The following is a 22,241-nucleotide window of genomic DNA, read 5'->3' on the forward strand; positions in this document are numbered from 1 at the left end:
CTTAAAACAAAAATGTTCGTAGTGTCATTTTATGATGTACCTACATAAAAACGTCATGGAAACTGTCCATTTCGACTAATCAGAAGTTTTTTTCATGGGAACCAATTTGTAGACAAAGTGCTGCCTAGGAATACAAGTATTATGATAAAACGAAAATATAATGAACACTACAACGTCACAGCTGACAATGTGAGGAGTTTGTTTGGACATTCAGACATCCTAACAGATCTATTTATTTGTCAGAGTAGGAAAAAGTATATTGCACATTCTGTTCACCATGAAACCTAACAAATTAGTACAAGACAGTCTAGAGCAGTATCAACAGTGTTATTTCTGTTATTTTGACTCTTACCCCAAAACCACGTTTGAAACATTGAAAATTCAATTTTCTTATCACATAACACAAGAAAAAAACCTAAAAATACAGAGAACACATGCTATATGTCCATCAATAATACGTAGTAACATATAGTAAGCTTAATAAAAATATAATATTCAATGGGGATGACTAGCTTTGAAGTATCAATTGTTTGGAGACAGAAGAAAGTGTACTCAATTACTAATTATTAAATTATTGAAAGTTGTGACCCTAACTGTAGTACCTTTCACTGCTAGCAAGACTCATCCACATGAATGAATATTTCTTAGGAAATTTCATATATTTTACTCGAGACTAAATTTTATGTGAATAACGAAGGCTCCCTTCGAGATATAAAAAAATATTTTGGCAAGTAAAGTATTTCAAATATGAAACTTTATATGAAAATAAAATATTTAAAATAAAACTTCAACTAAACAACTATTTTGATACAACAGTTACATGTAGTAAACAGTACCACGTCTTATAAATAATTAGGAAATCAATAATACATTACACAATACATGTAGTATACACTTAGTATACCAGTAACATAACACAGTCTATCTCATATAGGTTCAGAACAAATACTTCTTTCAATAATAGATCAGGAGATTCTCGATAAAAGTATTTCTTTCAATAATAATTCAGGAGATTCTCTATAAAAACTCAGTATTTGCCAAAGTACATATTGGCCAAATCAATTGTTTGCTAAACTGGGTGTTTGCTAAACCGAGTGTTTGCAAAACTGGGTGTTTGCTAAACCGAGTGTTTGCAAAACTGGGTGTTTGCTAAACCGAGTGTTTGCAAAACTGGGTGTTCGCTAAACAGAGTGTTTGCTAAACAGAGTGTTTGCTAAACTGAGTGTTTGCTAAACTGGGTGTTTGCTAAACTGAGTGTTTGCTAAACTGGTTGTTTGCTGCAAATTGGAACAGAGACTGTATCATAAAACCTGTTACAACACTATCTTATGGAATCACCACCAGAGAAACACTCTGTTGGCAATTTATGGAATTTATATTACTTGGTATAATATCATATAATTATTTTTTAAACAAATATATGAAATGTTAATAAATAACTGTCAATCATTATGATTGCCCAAGAATATAAACAAAAGATCCATCTCCACAAATACATTTTAAAACTACTGTTAGAATTCTGATGTTGAACTTAGCTTATGTGCCTTAAAACACCAAGAACCCATTTAGAGGCAACACATACACTGTAGCACCTAAACGTAAACTAATTACCCTGTATCAGACGGGAGACCTCCTTTAACCATTCATGCTATTGTTCGGGAAAACTTTTTACAGCGGGGGGCAGACATATCTTAAAAAATCTAAAAAAGGGGAAAAAACAAGAATTTATATATTCATTTCGATAATTATCTGTAAATTTTCGAACCGATAATGTTTTCTTGAAGGCAACGATAAAAACTTTATCTTGAACATCCGGAACATTCCGACTTTCATACTAGTATGTCAATCCTCAGACCTGTGTGTCGGTCGTCTGCACTAGCCTGGTAAGTCAATATTTATATCTTAATACGGAATTTTGCTTAACTTCATCACATAGATTCGGTAAGTTGATGATAATTTGTGAAGTTGATTGAGTTCATAATGAGAACAAGACAGAAACACAACATGAATAAGAATGCGCGGTTTTAACGTGAATAGAGTGATAATAATTACCGACAGGTACGAGGAAACACAAAAATAAATCGGCTCGCGCCTACGGCGCTCGCATTATCACCAAATTACTGCCCCCCTTTCGATTGCAGATTGCAAATTTGCTATATTCATTTTTTGCAAGGGGGCTTCGCCACCCTGGGACCCGCTGGGCGGCCCCCAGACCTCTCGCAAAAAGGAAAAAAATCGGATTAAGCATTATCACTTAATTACTGGACCCCCCTTTCGAAAAATCCTGGATCCGCGCCTGATCCCAAATGATTGGAAATGTGCTATATTTATTTTCCGCGGCGGGCTTAGCCCCCTGGAACCCGCTGGGTGGCCCCCAGACCCCTCGCAAAAAGGAAAAAAACCGGCTCGTGCCTATGGCGCTCGCATTATCACTAAATTACTGGACACCTGCCCTTTCAAAAATCCTGGCCTGGTGATTCATGTTTTGCTATAAATAATATATTCTGATTTGCGTAAATGACTTATTTTGTACTACATAAACTATCATGGGATAATGAAACAATAATTATTGGCTTATTTTGTGGAGATGTAATACGATTTGTTTAGTGCATAAAATTTAAGGTTAAAAAAAAAATTTGCCACCCCCCACTTTTTGACGACTTCCTACGCCACTGTACAGATATCTGTCCTTACTTAATTCCCTATCTTCTCCTACAGGTATCTGTCCTTACTTATTTCCCTATCTTCTCCTACAGGTAGCTGTTCTTATTTATTTCCCTTAATGCACCTCCCTATTTATTTTGCTTTTTTCACCAACATGTAGTGATAATGACTTTTTGTCCAACCTCCTTACCCACGTATTGATTGTTACTTATTTCCTGCTTTCTAATAAAGGTACTTCTCATCAATTATCATTAATTACTGTAAATATGTATTCACATTGTTTGCATATATTGACATAGTACAATTATGACTGGTAGCCATCGTCTTAAACTTCAGATCTACAAGACTTTGTGCATATCATGCCTTATCTACAGTCTAGGATCTCTAAAACGTGTCTTATGATTAGATGAAACAAGGAAAAAAATACCAAAGAAAACATTTTTTTTTCTTTATAGGACCTAAAAAAAGTTCATGATCTATGACAATAAATGGCCTAGCCAAGATATATACAAGCTGTTTTCATCTTCCGATAAGCCCCTCGGGGTCAACACAGGGACTGGCTTTCTCCAGGAAAGAGAACGGTCAATCTACTGAAAAGCAATATAATAAGGGTGGGCTTATTTCCAGGCATTGGCTTATTGGTGGCTAAATACAGTTACATGTTTCAGTGTGCTACATCTTACCGAGACCTATACCTTACAATAGTATGTAGATAAGCATTAAGTATATACATGTATACCATATCAAATCTTACATATAAGTGACATTATAAAACAACAATGATCATTATACACATGTTAATGACACACTTAACTCCATATGAAATACAGGCACAGCTGTTATACCAATTTTGTAATATTCTGAATAATATTTATATATGTATATATATATACCAAGTTACGTTAACAAGACAAATACCACAACATACAAGGTCTCTATCATTCAACTGTTCATAAAAAATATCTTTAAATAATCACAAAAATATTTGGTTTTTTATATTAAAAAGAGGTATATTGAGGTTAGAGAAAAGATTTGTTTCAATTAAGGACAATGGAGTAGTAATATGGATACTCCTACCAATTAAATGGCACTAGGAATTATTGATGTAAAAGTCATAATGCTTTGATATAATTTAATTTACTATATACAGGAACACATTGGAAAACTGAAAGAAAATTTAGATGAAGCATCAAGATCCAAAGTGAGGGAAAAGCAAGATTCCAAGTGAGGAAAAGAAAGATCCCAAGTGAGGAAAAGAAAGATTTCAAGTGAGGGAAAAGCAAGATTTCAATTGAGGAAAAAGCAAGATCCGGAGTGAGGGAAAAAGATAGGGGAAAGTACGATCCCAAGTGAGGGAAAAGTAAGATCCCAAGTGAGGGAAAAGTAAGATCCCAAGTGAGCTTGATGGGACAGTAAGATCTCTAATGACGGAAAAGTATGATTTCAATTGAGGAAAAAGCAAGATCCAGAGTGAGAGAAAGTAAAAGATTCCAAGTGACAGAAAAGTCAGATCCAAAGTGAGGGAAAATTAAGATTCTAAGTGAGGGAAAGTAAGATCCCAAATTTGGAAGGAAAAATAAGATCGCAAGTGAGGGAAAAGTAAGATCTAAAGTGAGGGAAAATTAGTAAGATCACAAGCGAGGGAAAAATCAGATTTCAATTGAGGAAAAAGCAAGAGTGAGGGAAAAAGATAGGGGAAAGTACGATCTCAAGTGAGGGAACAGTGAGGTCCTAAATGAGGAAACAGTGAGATTCAAAGTGAGGAAACAGTAAGATCCGAATTGAGGAAACAGTTAGATCCTAAGTGAGGAAACAGTGAGGTCCTAAGTGAGGGAACAGTGAGGTCCTAAGTGTGGGAACAGTGATATCCTAAGTGAGGAAACAGTGATATCCTAAGTGAGGGAACAGTGAGATCCTAAGTGAGGGAACAGTGAGATCCTAAATGAGGAAACAGTGAGATCCTAAATGAGGGAACAGTGGGGTCCTAAATGAGGAAACAGTGAGATCCTAAGTTAGGGAACAGTGAGATCCTAAGTGAGGGAACAGTGGAATCCTAAATGAGGAAACAGTGAGATTCTAAGTGAGGGAACAGTGAGATACTATGTGAGTAAACAGTGAGAACCTAAATGAGGGAACAGTAAGATCCTAAATGAGGAGAAACAGTGAGATTCTAAGTGAGGGAACAGTGGGAATCTAAGGGAATCCTAAATTGAGGAACAGTGGAATCCTAAATGAGGAAAAGTAATATCCTAAGTGAGGGAACAGTGAGATCCTAAATGAGGAAACAGTGAGACCTAAATGAGGGAACAGCGAGATCCTAAGTGAGGAAAGAGTGAGATCCTTAGTGAGGAAAGAGTGAGATCCTAAATGAGGAAACAGTGATATCCTAAGTAGGGAACAGTGAGATCCTAAGTGAGGAAATAGTGATATCCTAAGTGGGGAAACAGTGAGATCCTAAATGAGGGAACAGTGATATCCTAAGTAAGGAAACAGTGAGATCCTAAATGAGGAAATAGTGATATCCTAAGTGGGGAAACAGTGAGATCCTAAATGAGGAAACAGTGACATCCTAAGTGAGGAAACAGTGATATCCTAAATGAGGAAACAGTGAGATCCTAAATAAGGAAACAGTAAGATTCTAAGTGAGGGAACAGTGGAATCCTAAATGAGGAAAAGTAATATCCTAAGTGAGGGAAAAGTAATATCCTAAGTGAGGGAAAAGTAATATCCTAAGTGAGGGAAAAGTAATATCCAAAGTGAGGGAACAGTGGAATTCTATATGAGGGAACAGTAAGATCCTAAATGAGGAAACAGTGAGATCCTAAGTGAGGGAAAGTAAATAAAAAAGGGAAAAAGGGGGAAACCTAAGGGGGGAGAAAGGGAAAAGGTTTAAAATTAAAAGTGAGGGGAAACAGTTGGGGGGAATTTTAAAAACCCGAAAATCCTTTAAAAAAGGAAAAAGGGATCTGTAAGGGGAAAAAATCAAAATTGAAGGAAAACCTTTTTCCCAAAAGTCCAGCAGGAAATGGGTTTGTAAAAAAAAAAGGAATTTTAAAACCCCATTTAAAGAACAGTGGGAAGGATTAATAAAACATTTTTAAACCTTGCTAAAAAAGGTTTCCGGGAAATTTAAAAACAAAAAAATTAAGATAATATTTTAAACAAAATTATTGAGAAATTTTTAAAATGGAAATGAAAAAAAAAAAAAAAAGAAATTTTTGCCAAAAAAACCCCAAAATTTTAACCCTTTCATTAGTTGTGGCCAAGGAATAATTTTTAAAATTTTCTCAAAAATTTTTGAGAAAAAATTGGCAAAATAAACAAAAAAATTTTTAAATTTTTTATAAATTAAAATTTAACAAAAATTTAAAAATTAAATTTAAAAAAAACCCAAATTAACTACAAAGAAAATAAGTTTGGAAAAAAAGCAATTAACCTTTTTTTTGAAAAACCCAAAAGATTGGTAAAATTAAACAATAATTCAATTTATAACCCCTGACGGTTTGTATAAATTTTAAAGGGGTGAAAAGGAAAAACATAAAATTAAATTGGGCATGAATTTTTCAAGGGGGTTAACAAATTTTAAAAGTAAAAATTGAAAAACCTTGCAAAAACCCCAAAAGGGAAAAAAAGAAAATAAAGGACATAATTTTAAATTTTTAAACACAAATTTTATTTTAAGGGTTTAATTTTAAAATGTTTTTGTCTAGGAATAAACTTTTTTCAACCCCCTTTTAAAAAAATTTTGGTATAAAAAAAAATTAAACTTTAACGGGGGTTGAAATTTTCCATAAAATTTAAAAAACCCCTTTTTGGTACCCCCGACAAAATATTTTAAAAAACCCCTTTTGAATTTAAACAAACAAAAATGGGGATCTCTCCCCCTTTAAATTAATTAAAGTAATTTTTTAAATTTCCAGTGGCCCCTTTTCCTAAAATCCCTATAAATTTAAAAGTTCATTTAAACCCTTTAAAATTTTCCACAAAAAAAATTTTTAAAATTAACAAAATTTTTTCATTTAAAAGGGGAAAGGTCAAAAAACCCCAAGTTAGAGGAAAAAAAAAAAGCCAAAAAAATTGGGGGAATTTAGGAAAAAACCCTCCCCCCCAATTAATTTCCCAAAAAACCTTTGGGGAGAAAACCCCTTGGTAAAAAATAATTGAAAACTTTGGGGGGTTTTTTTCTAACAAACCTGGGAAATTTTTGGGCAATTTAAACTCATAAAATTAATAAATTGGAAAAGAATATTGCACCCAAATATTAATTCTCTAAAAAACCCCAAAAAAATAAAAAAATCCATTTTTTATAGAAAGGAGCCAAAGGAGTTTTTTTGTCCAAAATTATTTTTTCTTTAACCCAAAGGGAAAAAACGTTAAAAAATTTGATCCCAAAGGGAAAAACCGAGGAAAAAATAAGGTAAAATTGCCCAAAAAATTTGGGGGAAATTTTTAAGGGCTTTACAAAAAATTTCCCAACACCACTTATTTTTAAAAAAAATCCCGAGGGGATTAAAAATACCTTTAAAGTCTTAACTTGAACTTGAAAAATTTCAAGCCCCCTTTGGAAAAGGAAAAAAGTAGTTACACCCTTTTTGGAGTTTAAATTTTCTAGTTATGTAAACCCGTGGGGCACGTTTTAAGAGCCAATTTAGGGATAGATAACCCCACTTTTAAATTTGGTGGAAGTACCCCTTAAAGCAGGGTAAAAATTTTTGAACCCCAAACTAAAAAAAAAATCCAAATTTTTCAAAAAATTTTTGTGACTCCCGGTTGTTTTTTGTAAAAATTTAAAAAGAAAATTTTTTTTCAATTTAAACAAAAAGAAATTATTTAAAAAAATTCCATTACCTTTTGGAACGTATTAAGGGAAAAAATTTTTTTCCCAAGGTACGGCAAAAATTTTTAAGGGCTTTTAAATCTGCCAAATTTTTTAAAATATTAATTTTAACCTTAATTTTCAGGGGAGTTTACACCCTTATGACCTATAAAGGGCCCTATTGGAATTAAAAACCAAAATTGGGACCCCCGGGGCCCCCCCTTTTTGTCCCATTTGGTGGATAATATTTTTTCATCCTGGGTTAAAGTATACCCAAAATTCCGGAATTTTTCCAATTTTTAGGGAAAGGGTGTTTAAAGAAATTGGGTTTAACCGTAAAAAGGGGATCGGGCACAAAAATGATTTTTTCCCAAAAAAAAAATTTAATTGTTGCTCCAAAAAGGGTTTTGTGGGCCAAAATTAATTTTTTGGAAATTTAAAAAAGGTTTCTGAAATTTTCATTTTAAATTTATTTTAACCCAAAAAGGGAAACCAAACTCATCCAAAGGTTTTCAACCCGTATTTTTCCCGTTTTAAAGGGCTTTTTGTGTTTATTAAAAATAAAAGTCAAGGGACAAATGAAAAACCCCATTGGGCGGGGTTCACCCTTGGAAAATTTTACCTTCAAAAACCAAAGTTTTGGGGTTTTCATGGCCATTTTTTCAAAAAAAGGGTTAAAAATGGGGCCCAAATTTTTTCCTCATTTTATAATTTTCTTATCCTTTAAAATAAAGGGCCCTTTTGGAAAACCCATGGGAATTGGACAAAAACAAAAGGTTATGGGGGCCCCCAAAGAAAAAGAATTGGAAAAAGAGGGAAAACTTTAAAAGTGGGCCTTACCCCTAAAATTTTATTATCAAAAAATTTTTTAAGTTAAGTTTTTAAATTTGCGAATAATGTCCCGATTAATTAACAATTTTTTTGTGGGAAAAGCATTGGGTTTTAGTTTTAATAAAAAGGGAAAAAAATGAAACCAAATTCAACCTTTTAAATTTTTTAAACCCCCTTAGGGTTTTTCCCTTTGTTGTTTTTGTTTAAAATACCTTTTTTGGAAAAAAATTTTTAAAATTGATGTTGGGCCCGGCCCCCTTTCCCCAGGGGCCTTTAAAAAACCCCCCTTTTTCTTTCCCAACCCCAAAGGGGAAACCCTGAAAAGTTAAAATTTTGAAATAAGCCTTTTAAAAAAACCCTTAAACAATTTTTCCAAAAAAAACCCTTTCCAAATTGACCCTTTGGCCCCCCCCAAAATTTTTTAAAATTTTGAAAAAAACCCCCAAAGCCCATAAAATGAGGAATTCCATTCCCTTGTTTCTGGAAAAAAGTGGCTTTTAAAAAATTTTACCCCCTTTTGCTTTTTGTCCCCCCTATTATCTAAGGGAATTTTTGGGGAAATGTCTGGGTTTTATTTTAAATTTTTTAAAATTGGGGTAAAAATTTTCCCCCCCTTAACCCCCCGGGGGGGAAATTTTTAAATTTTGGGGCCCCCCTAAGGGGGGCTTTCCACCCAAAAATTTAGTGAAAAAGCCATTCCCTTGGGTTTTAAGAAAAGAAGTTTTTAACCCAAAATTGGACCCCTTTTTACCCGGCCCCCCTCACCCCGGGGGGGTCAAACCCCCATTTTACAATTTTTTAGCCCCACCCCCAAAGGGTTTTACCAGGAAAATTTTAAACGGAAAAACCTTTTTCCCTTGGTTTAAAGAAAAGGGTTTTTAAAACCCAATTTTGCCAAAGACCAATTTGGGCCCCCCCCCTCCCCAACCCCATTTTTACAATTTTTGGCACCCCCCCCCTAAATTTCTACCATTCAATGGAGAATAGAACCCTTTTTGGTTTGGGGAGAAGAAAGTTGTTTTTTTAAAAAATTTCCCCCCCCCCGGTTTAAACTTTTAAAAGCCCCCAAACCCCCTTGTGCTACCCGGGAAAATGAGCGAAGCCATTTTTGGGTTTTAGAGCGAATCGTTTATATCCCTATTAAACGGATTGACCACATTTGGGGCCCCCCCCTCAGGCCCCCGGGGGGGTCGCCCCAAACATTTTTACAATTTTAGTCCCCCCCAAATGAGGTAAAGGAAAATTTAGGATAGCCCTTCCTTGGTTTTTAAAAGGGAAAAGAAGGTTTTTTTAAATAATTAGCCGGGTTGACCACATTTGGCCCCCCCCTCAGGCCCCTGGGGGGTCAGCCCCTCAATTTTTACACAATTTTGAGTCCCCCCCCCCATAATGATTACCAGGCAATATGAGCGATTTGCCCTTCCTTGGTTTCCAAAAAAAAGAAAAAGTTTTAAATCAATTAAACCGGATTGACCACATTTTGGCCCCCCCCAGGGCCCCCGGGGGGTCAGCCCCCTCATTTGTTTTTAATTTTGACGTCCCACCCCCTAATTGTAAACAATAAGGTCCCTTTTTTGCAGAGGGAAGGGTTTTTCCCCCTTTTGGATTAAAACCCCATTTGGCCCCCCCGGCCATGGGGGGTCAAACCCCTATTTGTTCAACCCCCGGGGAGCCCCCCAAAAAATGGTGGCCAAACGGAAAATAGCGGGAAAAAAATTTTTGGCCCGGGGGAGGGAAGGGAAGGGGCCGGGTTTAGTTTAAATACGGATTGGGAAAATTTTGGCCCCCCTAAGGCCCCCGGGGGCGCCCCTTTATTTGAAACCCCAAATTTTTTCCCCCCAAATCAAAATAAAGCCAAAAATATTGAAGGGAAATTTTTTGGGTTGGGAAAAAGAAAAAAAAAATTTTTAAACAAATTAAACCCCCGAAACCCAAAAAAATTTTTTTTGGTCCCCCAAATGGGGGGTCCCCTTTTTGTAAATTTGCGTTACAAATTATTAAATATAAAAAAATTGAGGGTTTTTGAAAAAAAACCCTCTTTTCCAGAAAGGGAAAGGGCCTTTTTTAAAACAAAAGCCATTTTGAACCCCATTTGGCCCCCCCTAGGCCATGGGGGCAGGCCCCTTTTTTTTAAAAAAATTTTTTAGTCCCCTTTTCCCTGGGGTTTCAGGGGTAAATCTTGGTTTTAAAAAAAAAAGGGCGGAGCCCCCTGGCAATTTAAACTCCCCCTTCCCTTTGGGCCAGGTTTAGCTAATAAATTATTTGGGGGAAAAAAACAAAACAACGTCAATTACAAATAAATGGTTGGTTAATTTTGGAAAACCCGGCTAGAGAAGGAAATTTTAAACCCGGGGCTTTTAGGGAAAAAAAACTTTTTTTTTTTTTAAATTAAGGGGTTCCCGGCCCCCGGAATTTGGCCCCAAAATATTTTAATAAAAATTTCTTGGGATTTCTTCAATTTTACCCGCCCCCCAATTTGGGGGTTAGGGGTAAAACCAAAACCTTGTTCCTTTAAAAAAGGGAAAATTTCCCCCTACAAATAAAGAGGGAAATTTTGAAAAAATTTAAAATTTCTTAAACCCCAAGAGGCCCAAGGGAAACCTTAAAAAACCCTTTTGTTTAAAATTTTTTGGGAAATTTTTAAACCATGTTATTATACTTCACCAAAAAATTTAAAAATTGGAAGGGTTTATTGTGTTAAATAATAAATTTTTTGCCCCCAAATTTTAAGAAATTTAAAAAGGGGCCCAAAAGCGTCTTGGGTTTGCTTGGTTTTTTTCAAAACATATTTTTTAAGAAACACATGAACCCCTAATTTTGGGAATTTTTTATTTGGCAAGGGGGTTTTAAAAAAAAAAAACTTAAGCCCTTTAAAACCCGGTTTTTAAAGGGTTTGTTAAAAAAACCCTTTGGGTTTTAAAAGAAAAAGGACCCAAAAATTTTGGCATTTTTTAAATTAAGCTAAAATTTCCCTTTCAAAAACCAAAATTGGCCCAAATTTTTATTTACCCCAACGGATTTGGCCCCCCAAAAAATTCAAAAACTAAAAGTTAAAAAACATATAAAAAGGGAAAGTAATTTGGGAAAAATTTATTATGAAAAACCAAATTTTTAATTTTCCGAAAAATATAATAAGGAACCCAAAAACCCAAAATTGTTTTATTTATTTCAATTTTAATTCAAAAAATGAAACCACCTTTTCATTGGTTTTCCCTGGAACCAAAATTTTTTTTTTTTTTTAAAAGTTTGTTTTCAAAATTTTTCCAACCCAAAAAAAGCCCTTCCAAAAATTTTGAACCCCGGGAATTTAAGGGAAAAAGATGATTTATGGAAGGCCCCCGGGTTTCCTTTGGGGGAAAAAAAATTTTTAAACTTGGGGCAATTAAAACCTACAATCTTTTTGAGGAAGGGGAAAATTTCCGAGGGGAAAAAAAAAGTCGAAAATCCGGGGTTGTCCTTTTTAAAATTTATTTTAAAAAATTTTTAAAAAAACCCGGCATTTCTTTTCCCCTAAATGTTATTTCAATATTATTCTTGTTTTTCCCCCTCAATGTTATACCCCATTTAATTTAAAAAAATTTTTTGAAAAAAAATTTAATTTTCCCAAAAAAAAATTCCCTTTTAAAAAATTTTCCTTAAAATTTTTATTTAAAAAAAAAAAAAAAAAAAAAAAAAAAAAAAAAAAAAAAAAAAAAAAAAAAAAAAAAAAAAAAAAAAAAAAAAAAAAAAAAAAAAAAAAAAAAAAAAAAAAAAAAAAAAAAAAAAACCCCCCCCCCCCCCCCCCCCCCCCCCCCCCCCCCCCCCCCCCCCCCCCCCCCCCCCCCAAGAACCAAAAAATTCCCAAAATTTTAAATTTCAAAAACAAATTTCCCAAAATTGGTTAAAAAAGGGCCAAATTTTTTTTTTAAAAATTGGGTTTGGGAAATTTGGCCCTAGTTAAAAAGCTTGATTTAAAAATTTTTTCCCCAATTCAATTTTTAAGTTTTTAGGCAAAGCACATAAAAGAGATCTTAAAAGTGCCAATTTACATAAAATTTTACTTATCAATTAATTATTACCCAGTTAGCAGTCCTTTAATAGTTGCAGAAAATAATGTGGCTGATTAACTTAACTAGATTCTATTTGTGAAAAATTATGTTTCTGAGCCACATGTTAATAACATGAACAAATTGAAACAAAACTTCAGTCTGTAGGTTTTGTCTTAACCTGTAGGTTTTGTCTTGTTAAAGTTGTGTTAAACAGTACTTTTTTGTGAGAAAATGAAAATTGATGTTGATAGACGACCTCTGAACCATGACCTTCAAACAACATCTTATCTATTACCCTGACAAAGAACCATGATGTTAAAGTACCTGTAAATTATGACCTCAATAATGAACTTTGAACTATGACCTTGAAAAAAGACCTCTAAATCATGACCTTGACAAACAAAGAATTATGATGTAATAATGATATGATTATACAAGAGGCCCATATATATAGGGCCTGTATCGCTCACCTGGTTTCATGAGATATCAAACAAGAATGATGCTTAAGTATATTTGACGCTGGTATTGCTATGTCAATATATATCATAAGCATTTTATATGGGTACATGTACATTGGTTTTATTTTAATACTAAAATTGATAAAAAGTGCATTAATCCATGAAATTGAAATTTTGGCGCAACCCCATAGGGAGGCTACCACACAAATGTGAGTGATATATATGATATCCATTGCTTAGTTTCAGAGAAGAACTTTTTTAGACCAATTGACCCCTTTTGACCCTGCCCTCTGCCCCCTGGAGGGGGTCAGCTCCTTCCTTTATGCAATTTTGAATCCCTACCCCAATAGGATGCTACCAGTCAAACCATTGCTAAGTTTCAGAGAATAAGCTGTTTAAATCAACAGCTTAAATCAATTTAGCCAAATTGTTTAAATCAATTTAGCCAAATTGACCACTTTTGGCCCCACCCCTCAGCCCCCATTTTTACAATTTTGAATCCCCACCCCATAACCATGCTACCATACAAATGTGAGTAATATCCATTGCTTAGTTTCGTGGAGAAGAAGTTGTTTAAAAAATTGACCCATCATTTGTACAATTTTAAGTCCCCACTCCATGGTGATGCTACCAGGCAAATATGAGCGACAGCCATAGCTCTGTTTCAGAGTAGAAGTCGTTTATATCAATATAGCCGGATTGACCACATTTGGCCCCACCCCTCAGGCCCCTGGGGGGTCAGCCCCATCATTTGTACAATTTTGAGTCCCCGCCCCATAATGATGCTACCAGGCAAATATGAGTGATAGCCATTCCTTGGTTTCAAAGAAGAAGTTGTTTATATCAATATACATGTAGCTGGATTGACCACATTTGGCCCCACCCCTCAGGCCCCTGGGGGGTCAGCCCCGTCATTTGTACAATTTTGAGTCCCCACCCCATAATGATGCTACCAGGCAAATATGAGCGATAGCCATTCCTTGGTTTCCGAGAAGAAGTCGTTTATATCAATATAGCCGGATTGACCACATTTGGCCCCACCCCTCAGGCCCCTGAGGGGTCAGCCCCATCATTTGTACAATTTTGAGTCACACCCCATAATGATGCTACCAGGCAAATATGAGCGATAGCCATTTCTTGGTTTCAGAGAAGAAGTTGTTTATATCAATATAGCTGGATTGACCACATCTGGCCCCGCCCCTCAGGCTACTGGGGGGTCAGCCCCATCATTTGTACAATTTTGAGTCCCCACCCCATAATGATGCTACCAGGCAAATATGAGCGATAGCCATTTTTGGTTTCAGAGAAGAAGTCGTTTATATCAATATAGCTGGATTGACCACATTTGGCCCCGCCCCTCAGGCCCCTGGGGGGTCAGCCCCATCATTTGTACAATTTTGAGTCCCCACCCCATAATGATGCTACCAGGAATATATGAGCGATAGCCATTGCTTGGTTTCAGAGAAGAAGTTTTTTAAATCAATATAGCCAGATTGACGACATTTGGCCCCGCCCCTCAGGCCCCTGGGGGGTCAGCCCCATCATTTGTACAATTTTGAGTCCCCACCCTATAATGATACTACCAGGCAAATATGAGCGATAGCCATTGCTTGGTTTCAGAGAAGAAGTCATTTAAATCAATATAGCCGGATTGACCACATTTGGCCCGCCCCTCAGGCCCCTGGGGGGTCAGCCCCATCATTTGTACAATTTTGAGTCCCCTACCCATAGGGATGTAAGTCAAGTAAGTCAATTGTTGACGGACGGACGACGGACGCCACGGTATGGCATAAGCTCACCTTGGCCCTTCGGACCAGGTGAGCTAATAAATGATTTGTGAAAAACAATACATACGCTCATCTGGAGCAGAATAAGCTGGTGGTTCCAAGCTTGGATCAGGACCTAGAGAGGAGAATTCTAAGCCAGGAGCTGAGGGAACGGAAGGCGGTGTAAATACAGGTTGTCGGGCAGGAATGGTCCCAATAATGATTGCTTGCATGATCTTCAATGTTGACCAGCCACATGGTACCTTCAGCTAGACAAAAACATATTTGTTACTAAAAATATTGAAGAATTTCATCTAGCAATAAAGAGGAAATAATGAAAATATTAAAATATCTTAAACACAAGAGGCCTATTGAAACTAATAAACTTTGTTGATCTACAAATGTAGGTCATTTTTGTAGGTACTATGCTGATTATCACTTCATTCAAATATAACAGTTGGCAGGGTTTATTGATTAAATAAATTTGTAGCCCTTCATTCCAGTATACTACTGGCCCAATATCAGGTCTCTGGGTCTCTTGGCTATCAAGAAGTCATCATTTTAAGAACACATTTGACACCTATGACCTTGATTTCAGGTCAAGGTCATTCATATAAACAAACTTAGTAGTCCTTTACTCCTGGTTTACTCAGGTTTGTAAGCCTCTTGGTTATTGAAAAGAAAAATGGACGCCACACAATGGCATAATTAAGCTCACTTTCCCTTCAGACAGTTGAGCTAAGATGGATATTTAGACCACAAGGACTTGGCACAAATTCAAAACTAACAGTCAATACATATATATGGATTGTAATTTGGAAATTTACTCCCTATGCAGAGAAGCCTAAACTTTAAATTTTCCAAGAGCCAATATATAGAGAAAAATACAACAATTGTTATTTATACAATGTAATGTTACACAACATGAGACCACCTTTTCATGGTTACCATGGCAACCAATAATATATTATACTCACCACAACAGTGTAGGCAATATCCACAATTTTACAGCCCTCCAGTTTAGATGGTGGTAATGAGGGAATGACAGATGCCTGATGGAAGGCCTTGGTCGTTCCTTGGGGGATGGACAGATTCCCACTGACAAGATTAAACGTATCGACTTTCTGATGGTAATGGGGATTTCCTGAGGAAAACAGACTGTCAGAATATCCGGTGTAGGTCGCTTCCTGTAAAATTTATTTTGGAATTTTTAAACAACATGTTCATCATACCTTGCACCATTAAAAGTGTATTCAATATATATTCTTGTTTTAATGCATCAATTTTATAGCCCCCGATTTTAATTGAAAATTTTAAAATATTATATTTTACAAAACAATATTACATTGTCAAATAAGTATATGCTTAGTGTAAATGTTTTATTTACTTTAAACAGTGGATCTTACATTAAAGCTCATCGGAGATACATGAAGTCTGAATTTTTTTATTTGGCCTGTGTTAGGGTAAATTAAACTAACTGTCAGGAGCTTCATAAAGCTCAGTAAGGTGTGAGACTCAAAAGAAGCAAATTTTAAGATTCTATTTATCACATACGATCGGTCTATTTATTATTCAATCGCTAACATCGTACCGTCATCAATACAAAGCTTGCCTGACATTGTATATCACTATACCTTACACTAGCATTAGGAGGTGGACTAATTCACCAGCTGTGGAAAATTGCAATATCTAAAAGTGAATAGACATACAGTATAAATTAGGTTTTGCATGATAGTAAATACTGAAATTATCATTATTATGAAACATATGTTTTGAACTCCTGAAATAATAGCTAACTCCCACAGCAACCCTCATACCAAATATTAGTACCCTAGGCTAGTACAATTGTAAAGGGGCTTAAAGCCTTTCAACACTTGCACTAAAACTTGACATTAGATTTTTCATAAAAAGTCTAAGTCCAAAAGGTTTTTTTTTTTTTTTTAAATAAGATTTGTTATCAAATATTATTCATACCCAGAAATCCCAGCAGCAACCCTGAAACCAAATGTTAGAACCCTAGTACACTTATAAATAAGTTCACTGATGCCCTTCAACACATGTACCACAAACTTTTAGGAACAAACGCCAACGTCAAAGTCTTGGAGACAATATAAGCTTACACACTCTTCGAGAGGCTAAACATTTCAGATGTTGAAAAAACAAGTGCTGAATAAACTCAAAGTTGTCCTGTTTCTCAATCATATACTGAAAACATAGCTTAAACAAAGACCAGAGGACCATTTTGCCGACAGTAATTCTGACCTGTTTGAGTTCTAAGCTGAGGGAGGTGATGGTATTCTCGCTATTGTTCTCCACCTCAATGTCATACACGAGGTGTTCACCGGGAACAAAGCCACTTTTGTTGATCCCCAAAGTGATCTTAACCTTTCCTTCCTCACAACAGCATCCCTGAATTGTTTCCTGCTCAACCAAACTCACTGGCATCTACAAGAACAATATCATTTTTAAATCAGCAAATCAATGGTAAGCATTGTTATATTGTGAATGCCCTAGTAAAGCTTGGTATATTGTCAATTCATTAAGTTAGTTTTCTAATGCTGGACAAAAGGTTTTTGATTAAATTGTGCCATTTCAAGGAAAAAGAGCAATCACAAGCAAGAGTTGTCATCAGACAACATAGCTCACTAATTGGGTTTATATTAAGATTTAGATTTTTAAAAGTAGGTCAAAGGTCACAGTCAAAGTCAGCGGGTCTGCAAATATAGTACCAATATGGTCTTGTGACACATGTGGCCAAGGTTATACAGTTTTTAAAAAGAAGGTTAAAGGTCAAGGTCAAGATCGGCAAATGTAGCACCAATGGAAAGGTCTTCGTCACAATTAATACACATGTGAAATACCTAAGCTTTATCCTCCCGAACATTAGTATTGACACAACACTGTTTTATTAAAACTTTAACTTGTTTGTCTATGGATGCAAAAGATTACAGAGAAAATTATAGTCTGATTCACAATTTCGTAACTTTTTAGCAAACTTGCAGAAATTTCAACCATCGAAAAAACAAAGTTTAAAAAAAGTATCACAACAATTACACAATGCTTACCAAAACATTTGGTACCATATTAAGGTCTAAATGACGAATGACAGTGAATGCTCTCTTGGTACTTTCATCGAATTTCCAGGGTCGGTCGATGTTTGCCTTACAAGTATAGCGAACATAGCCTCGTCGACCCTCAAATGAGGATGGAATAGTTGATGGTAGATGTAGTGAGAAAGGATATACATGTTGTCCTGCCGGATGTTCCACCGAAGAATCATTATTTTGCCCTAAATCACGAACAAAATAATTACACTTGAAAAACACCAACAGAACACTGACTATAGTCACAGAGACAAAACCAAGAAAATTGGTCATATAAGAGATATACAGTAACTTACTAATGTATGTACTTGCTAATATACCCTCTACTCACCTACTGTACAGTAGACTAATCAGTTTAGGTGATTACGAAACGGTATCAAATTAACATTTCAGAGAGGAACCATTCAACAATTGTTCATGATCAGTTTGAAATCCGAGCATTCAATGCAGAAAATTACTTTTACACACTTTAATTTATTATACTACAACCTTTTTGATCCAGACACTTTTTAATTAGTGAACTAAAACTGGAAGATAATTACCCGAGCCAAAGACAAGGATGGTATGGTTGAGATAGGTTTCATGACCTCTGTATTTGGTTGTGTGTTTCCCTGAACGGACATCCCAGAAAGACTTTCCTTTTCCTTCAAAGTAGATTGTTATCCCTGCAAATACACAAGAAGAGAAAATGTTAATCTAGAACAAAACCCACAGCAGTCCAAGGGTACCTATATATCTAGGACATTATCCTTTTTATTTTTGTATCCGCCATTTTGTATCACTTTGTCGGTGACTCACCCACAATCGTTGCAATGTTGAATGGACACACCTCATGGAACTCACACAAACATAGCTAGGCTAGGTATTATCTGACCTCAAGGAACCCAGACAAACATAGCTAAGCTAGGTAGCATCTGACCTCATATATAGAACCCAGACCTAGGCTAGGTATTATCTGACCTCAAGGAACCCAGACAAACATAGCTAAGCTAGGTAGCATCTGACCTCATATATAGAACCCAGACCAAGGCTAGGTATTATCTGACCTCAAGGAATCCAGACAAACATAGCTAGGCTAGGTATCATCTGACCTCATATATAGAACCCAAACCTAGGCTAGGTATTATCTGACCTCATGGAACCCAGACAAACATAGCAGGGCTAGGTATCATCTGACCTCATGGACCTCACACAAGCATAGCTAGGCTAGGTATTATCTGACCTCATGGAACCCAGACAAACATAGCTAGGCTAGGTATTATCTGACCTCATGGACCTCACACAAACATAACTAGGCTAGGTATTATCTGACCTCATGGACCTCACACAAACATAGCGAGACCAATTATTATCTTTTTTTTTCACATATCACCAGACATGTTTGTTTACCTCGTGTATATTGCATAGCTATAGAGCATACGCCAGTCACCTCTATACAAACAAAATACTGGATGATGACATAGATTGGCACCCTTGTACGCTAATAATCCAATCGTGGAGGACCTTACATGTAGACAAGAAAACATTAGCAAACATATGTCCATGATCCCAGCCACCAGCCTGACTCCATTTTAGGAAATGCTGATTCTGCAGATACTTATGTTGTAAGCCCCCTTTTTCATTTTTGCTTTTTTCATCATCAATTTTGAAGAAGTAAGCTAAAAAAATGGTTCACAAATAAACCCTCTCAAAAATTGAAAACTAAACGTTTAAAATAGGGATGGATTCTATTTGAGGATAAGTACAGTACTGGACTTTTACAATATAGGGGATAGGGCCTGTTTGAGGATAGATATGGTACTTAACGTTGATGCTAAGGGATGGTCCCGGCCCAATTAATACAGTACTTAACTATAACACTAAAGGAGATAGGGCATATATGAGGATGAATACAAAACTTTGGTCCCAGTAAATTGGTATATATGGTGTTGATAGCAAGTTTTATAAACATTGGTGAAGAAAGTTAAATTCATGAATGTGTTTTTGTACTTAAGGCAATATTACCCATTCAAGGGACATAACTCCCATAACTCAATCTGGTCTAATTCATTTCCAACCACCACAGGGACTTGGCACACATTCCCCACCCATGGTCCATATAGATGTTGTATTCATACATATAAGGCATATAATTTATAAGATCTGAGGGTGGAAATACATGCCAAATCCCTGTGCTAACTAATTTACATAATGTTGATTTTGACATCACTTTTCTAGCTTATTTTAGCATTGCCAAAGGTCATGCAATTTCTAAAAAAAAAATTTGAAGAAATTGTCCTTACTTCTCATTTTCATAGGTCTTTCTAAATTTAGGATAATATGTCCGATGATTTCACAGCCAGCATCAAACACTGGCTGCTGGCTCTCAAACTTGATTTCAAACTGTGTTATCTTCATGGCTAGTGATAAAGAGGAACAGCTCAATCATTCAACTTTTCAGTACAGTGTGTTCAGCCTTACAGATTCATGGAACAACAGTCAACTGCATTGGATCACATCTTTACCAATTAATGTTTCCATCCTGAAATAACAAGAGAAATAGACTCATAAAAATAGAGAAGTTAAATTTGTCGATATCTCAATATGACTTGCCACTTTTTCTTGAATGTTTAAATTACAAATAAAAACAGGACTTAAAATTTGATTTTTCAGAGTCTGATTCTCGGTGTCAAGCTATGTGGAGACAATCTTTTTTATTATCAATATTTTTCAAAATAGACACACATTCAACACATTTATTCATTATCCTACATTTTGTGTAGCTACATCTAGTACAAATCATATCAATACTTGGATAAGATAATTGGAGCAGATATTAGGATTCACCAGGATTACCATTTTGGAATCAAAATGATTTTCTTGTGATAAGATAAATCATACTAAATACACTTGGTTTATATATTCAATGAGTCAGTATGGGGAAGATCCAGGTCAGTAGTTTCCTAGTGCCTGGATATTATTAATTGTATAAAGTCTATATCATTATATGTAAATTAAATGATGAACACAAATAGGTGACATTGATAATATTGATCAGTCTTCATATTTTTTTGGAATAGCTGCTTGTCACTTACAATTTTGAAGCCTCAACAGACTTCTTAATAATTTCACAGACTTATAGCAGCTGTCTTTATTAGCTCAGGCTGTTGGGAATTTACATTTAACTTAGTACATAGTACATCTGTAAGATGTGCAGTAGACTAATTATAGCACAAGAGGTCACTAGTCACCGCAAAATTAAGATGCTGGAATTGCTGACTTACATGTATGTCTTTTGGTAATTGTCATGATCATTTCTTCTGAATATCAACCTGTACATGTATCAATATAGACCAGTTTAAGGCTTGCTTTCAATCCAAATGAAAATGTTCGTTGAATAATAGATATTCTTTAAACCATATTGTAGCATTGCATTACAGGTACCACAGCCAATTTTATTTTGAGTTAATATTAGATAAGATGTTATCAACATTTAAATATACCTGGTAAAGTCAAGATGACAGATATAAGGCAGTCAATTTACACAGGTCTGTATATGTTACAACTACAGGTATCTAACACAGCTGTCCAGTGGCTCTGTCCATTATGTACATGTATATACAATGTACCTGTATAGGGGGATTTGTGGTCACACCTGACTGGATGTAGTGCACTACTAGTTTACCTGTAGCTTAAACGTAGTGCACTAGGGGTGCATTAGGGTGTACGGTTAGCTTACACTCAACTGTATCAGTAAAAAGCTGTCATCAGTCAGTCAGTAGGCTTCGCTCCACCGATAAATAACCAATGAAATTAAGATTACAAATATTATATAGCCTATAGCATATATGACGGCTGGGCCCGAGTCTATCAATCCAACAGAGACCGAAAGTAAACCGCGGTTATTACATGGACTGTAACATAACCAGCAGTTGATAACGGTCAGTGTCCGAGATCTGACTCACACTTTAACTTTACTCGACCAGTGACAGTGTATACGTAGGTAACGTTAGGCCTAATTATAACTTACTAATTATCCGTGCCTCTGAAAATTCCGTACACAAATCGATAGCAATATCCCAGTACCTTATACAACAGGCAAACGAAAAGGAAATAAAAAATGTATCAATGCCTGCACGATAAATACTGACGATATCAATATTGACAGCTGTGAGATTCTTTCGGAATCACTGCTCTTGTTTTTCCAGGAACCGGAAGTGCAATATTATATATAAATCCTCATTTTTTGTTTGAGTTACCTCCCTTACACTAGAGGCTCAAAGTTGATTGTTGAGACTTTCAAAGCTACAGGCCCGTAATAGGGCAAGCAGTTGCGGAAAAAAAAGTATTTGTTAATATTTATAAACCATTTATTAACATTAACAATTCATTTATTGATTTAAAAAATTCATTTTATTTTTATTTTTGATGTCCAATAAATGAATTATTATAATCAATAATTACCTCTTTACCCACCACAATGGCTTGATAAAGGCCCGTCATGATAACATGTACATAGCTGAAAAAATTACGGTTTGTCCACATTGGCGAATAAATGTTGTAATTAATGAAAACTCACAAAAATAACATAGTAC

The 22,241-nt window shown here is 35.5% G+C and overlaps 1 protein-coding gene across 1 annotated transcript in view; it reads right to left on the minus strand.

The window, feature by feature from the left end:
- The window catches only part of LOC117338454 (arrestin domain-containing protein 17-like), a 42,146-nt gene extending 20,311 nt beyond the window's left edge, over positions 1 to 21,835 (minus strand). Inside the window, exons 1-7 of the mRNA XM_033899808.1 lie at positions 21,677 to 21,835; positions 19,950 to 20,188; positions 18,210 to 18,332; positions 17,629 to 17,852; positions 16,826 to 17,008; positions 15,541 to 15,750; positions 14,652 to 14,832 (exon numbers count right to left, since the gene is read on the minus strand). Of these exons, the coding sequence (XP_033755699.1) occupies positions 14,652 to 14,832; positions 15,541 to 15,750; positions 16,826 to 17,008; positions 17,629 to 17,852; positions 18,210 to 18,332; positions 19,950 to 20,064 (1,036 nt within the window). The 5' untranslated portion in view covers positions 20,065 to 20,188; positions 21,677 to 21,835. The remainder of the gene's footprint in view (positions 1 to 14,651; positions 14,833 to 15,540; positions 15,751 to 16,825; positions 17,009 to 17,628; positions 17,853 to 18,209; positions 18,333 to 19,949; positions 20,189 to 21,676) is intronic.
- Between the last annotated feature and the right edge of the window lie 406 nt (positions 21,836 to 22,241).

This window comes from Pecten maximus, chromosome 11 (assembly GCF_902652985.1).
Source record: "Pecten maximus chromosome 11, xPecMax1.1, whole genome shotgun sequence".
NCBI classification, from domain to species: domain Eukaryota; kingdom Metazoa; phylum Mollusca; class Bivalvia; order Pectinida; family Pectinidae; genus Pecten; species Pecten maximus.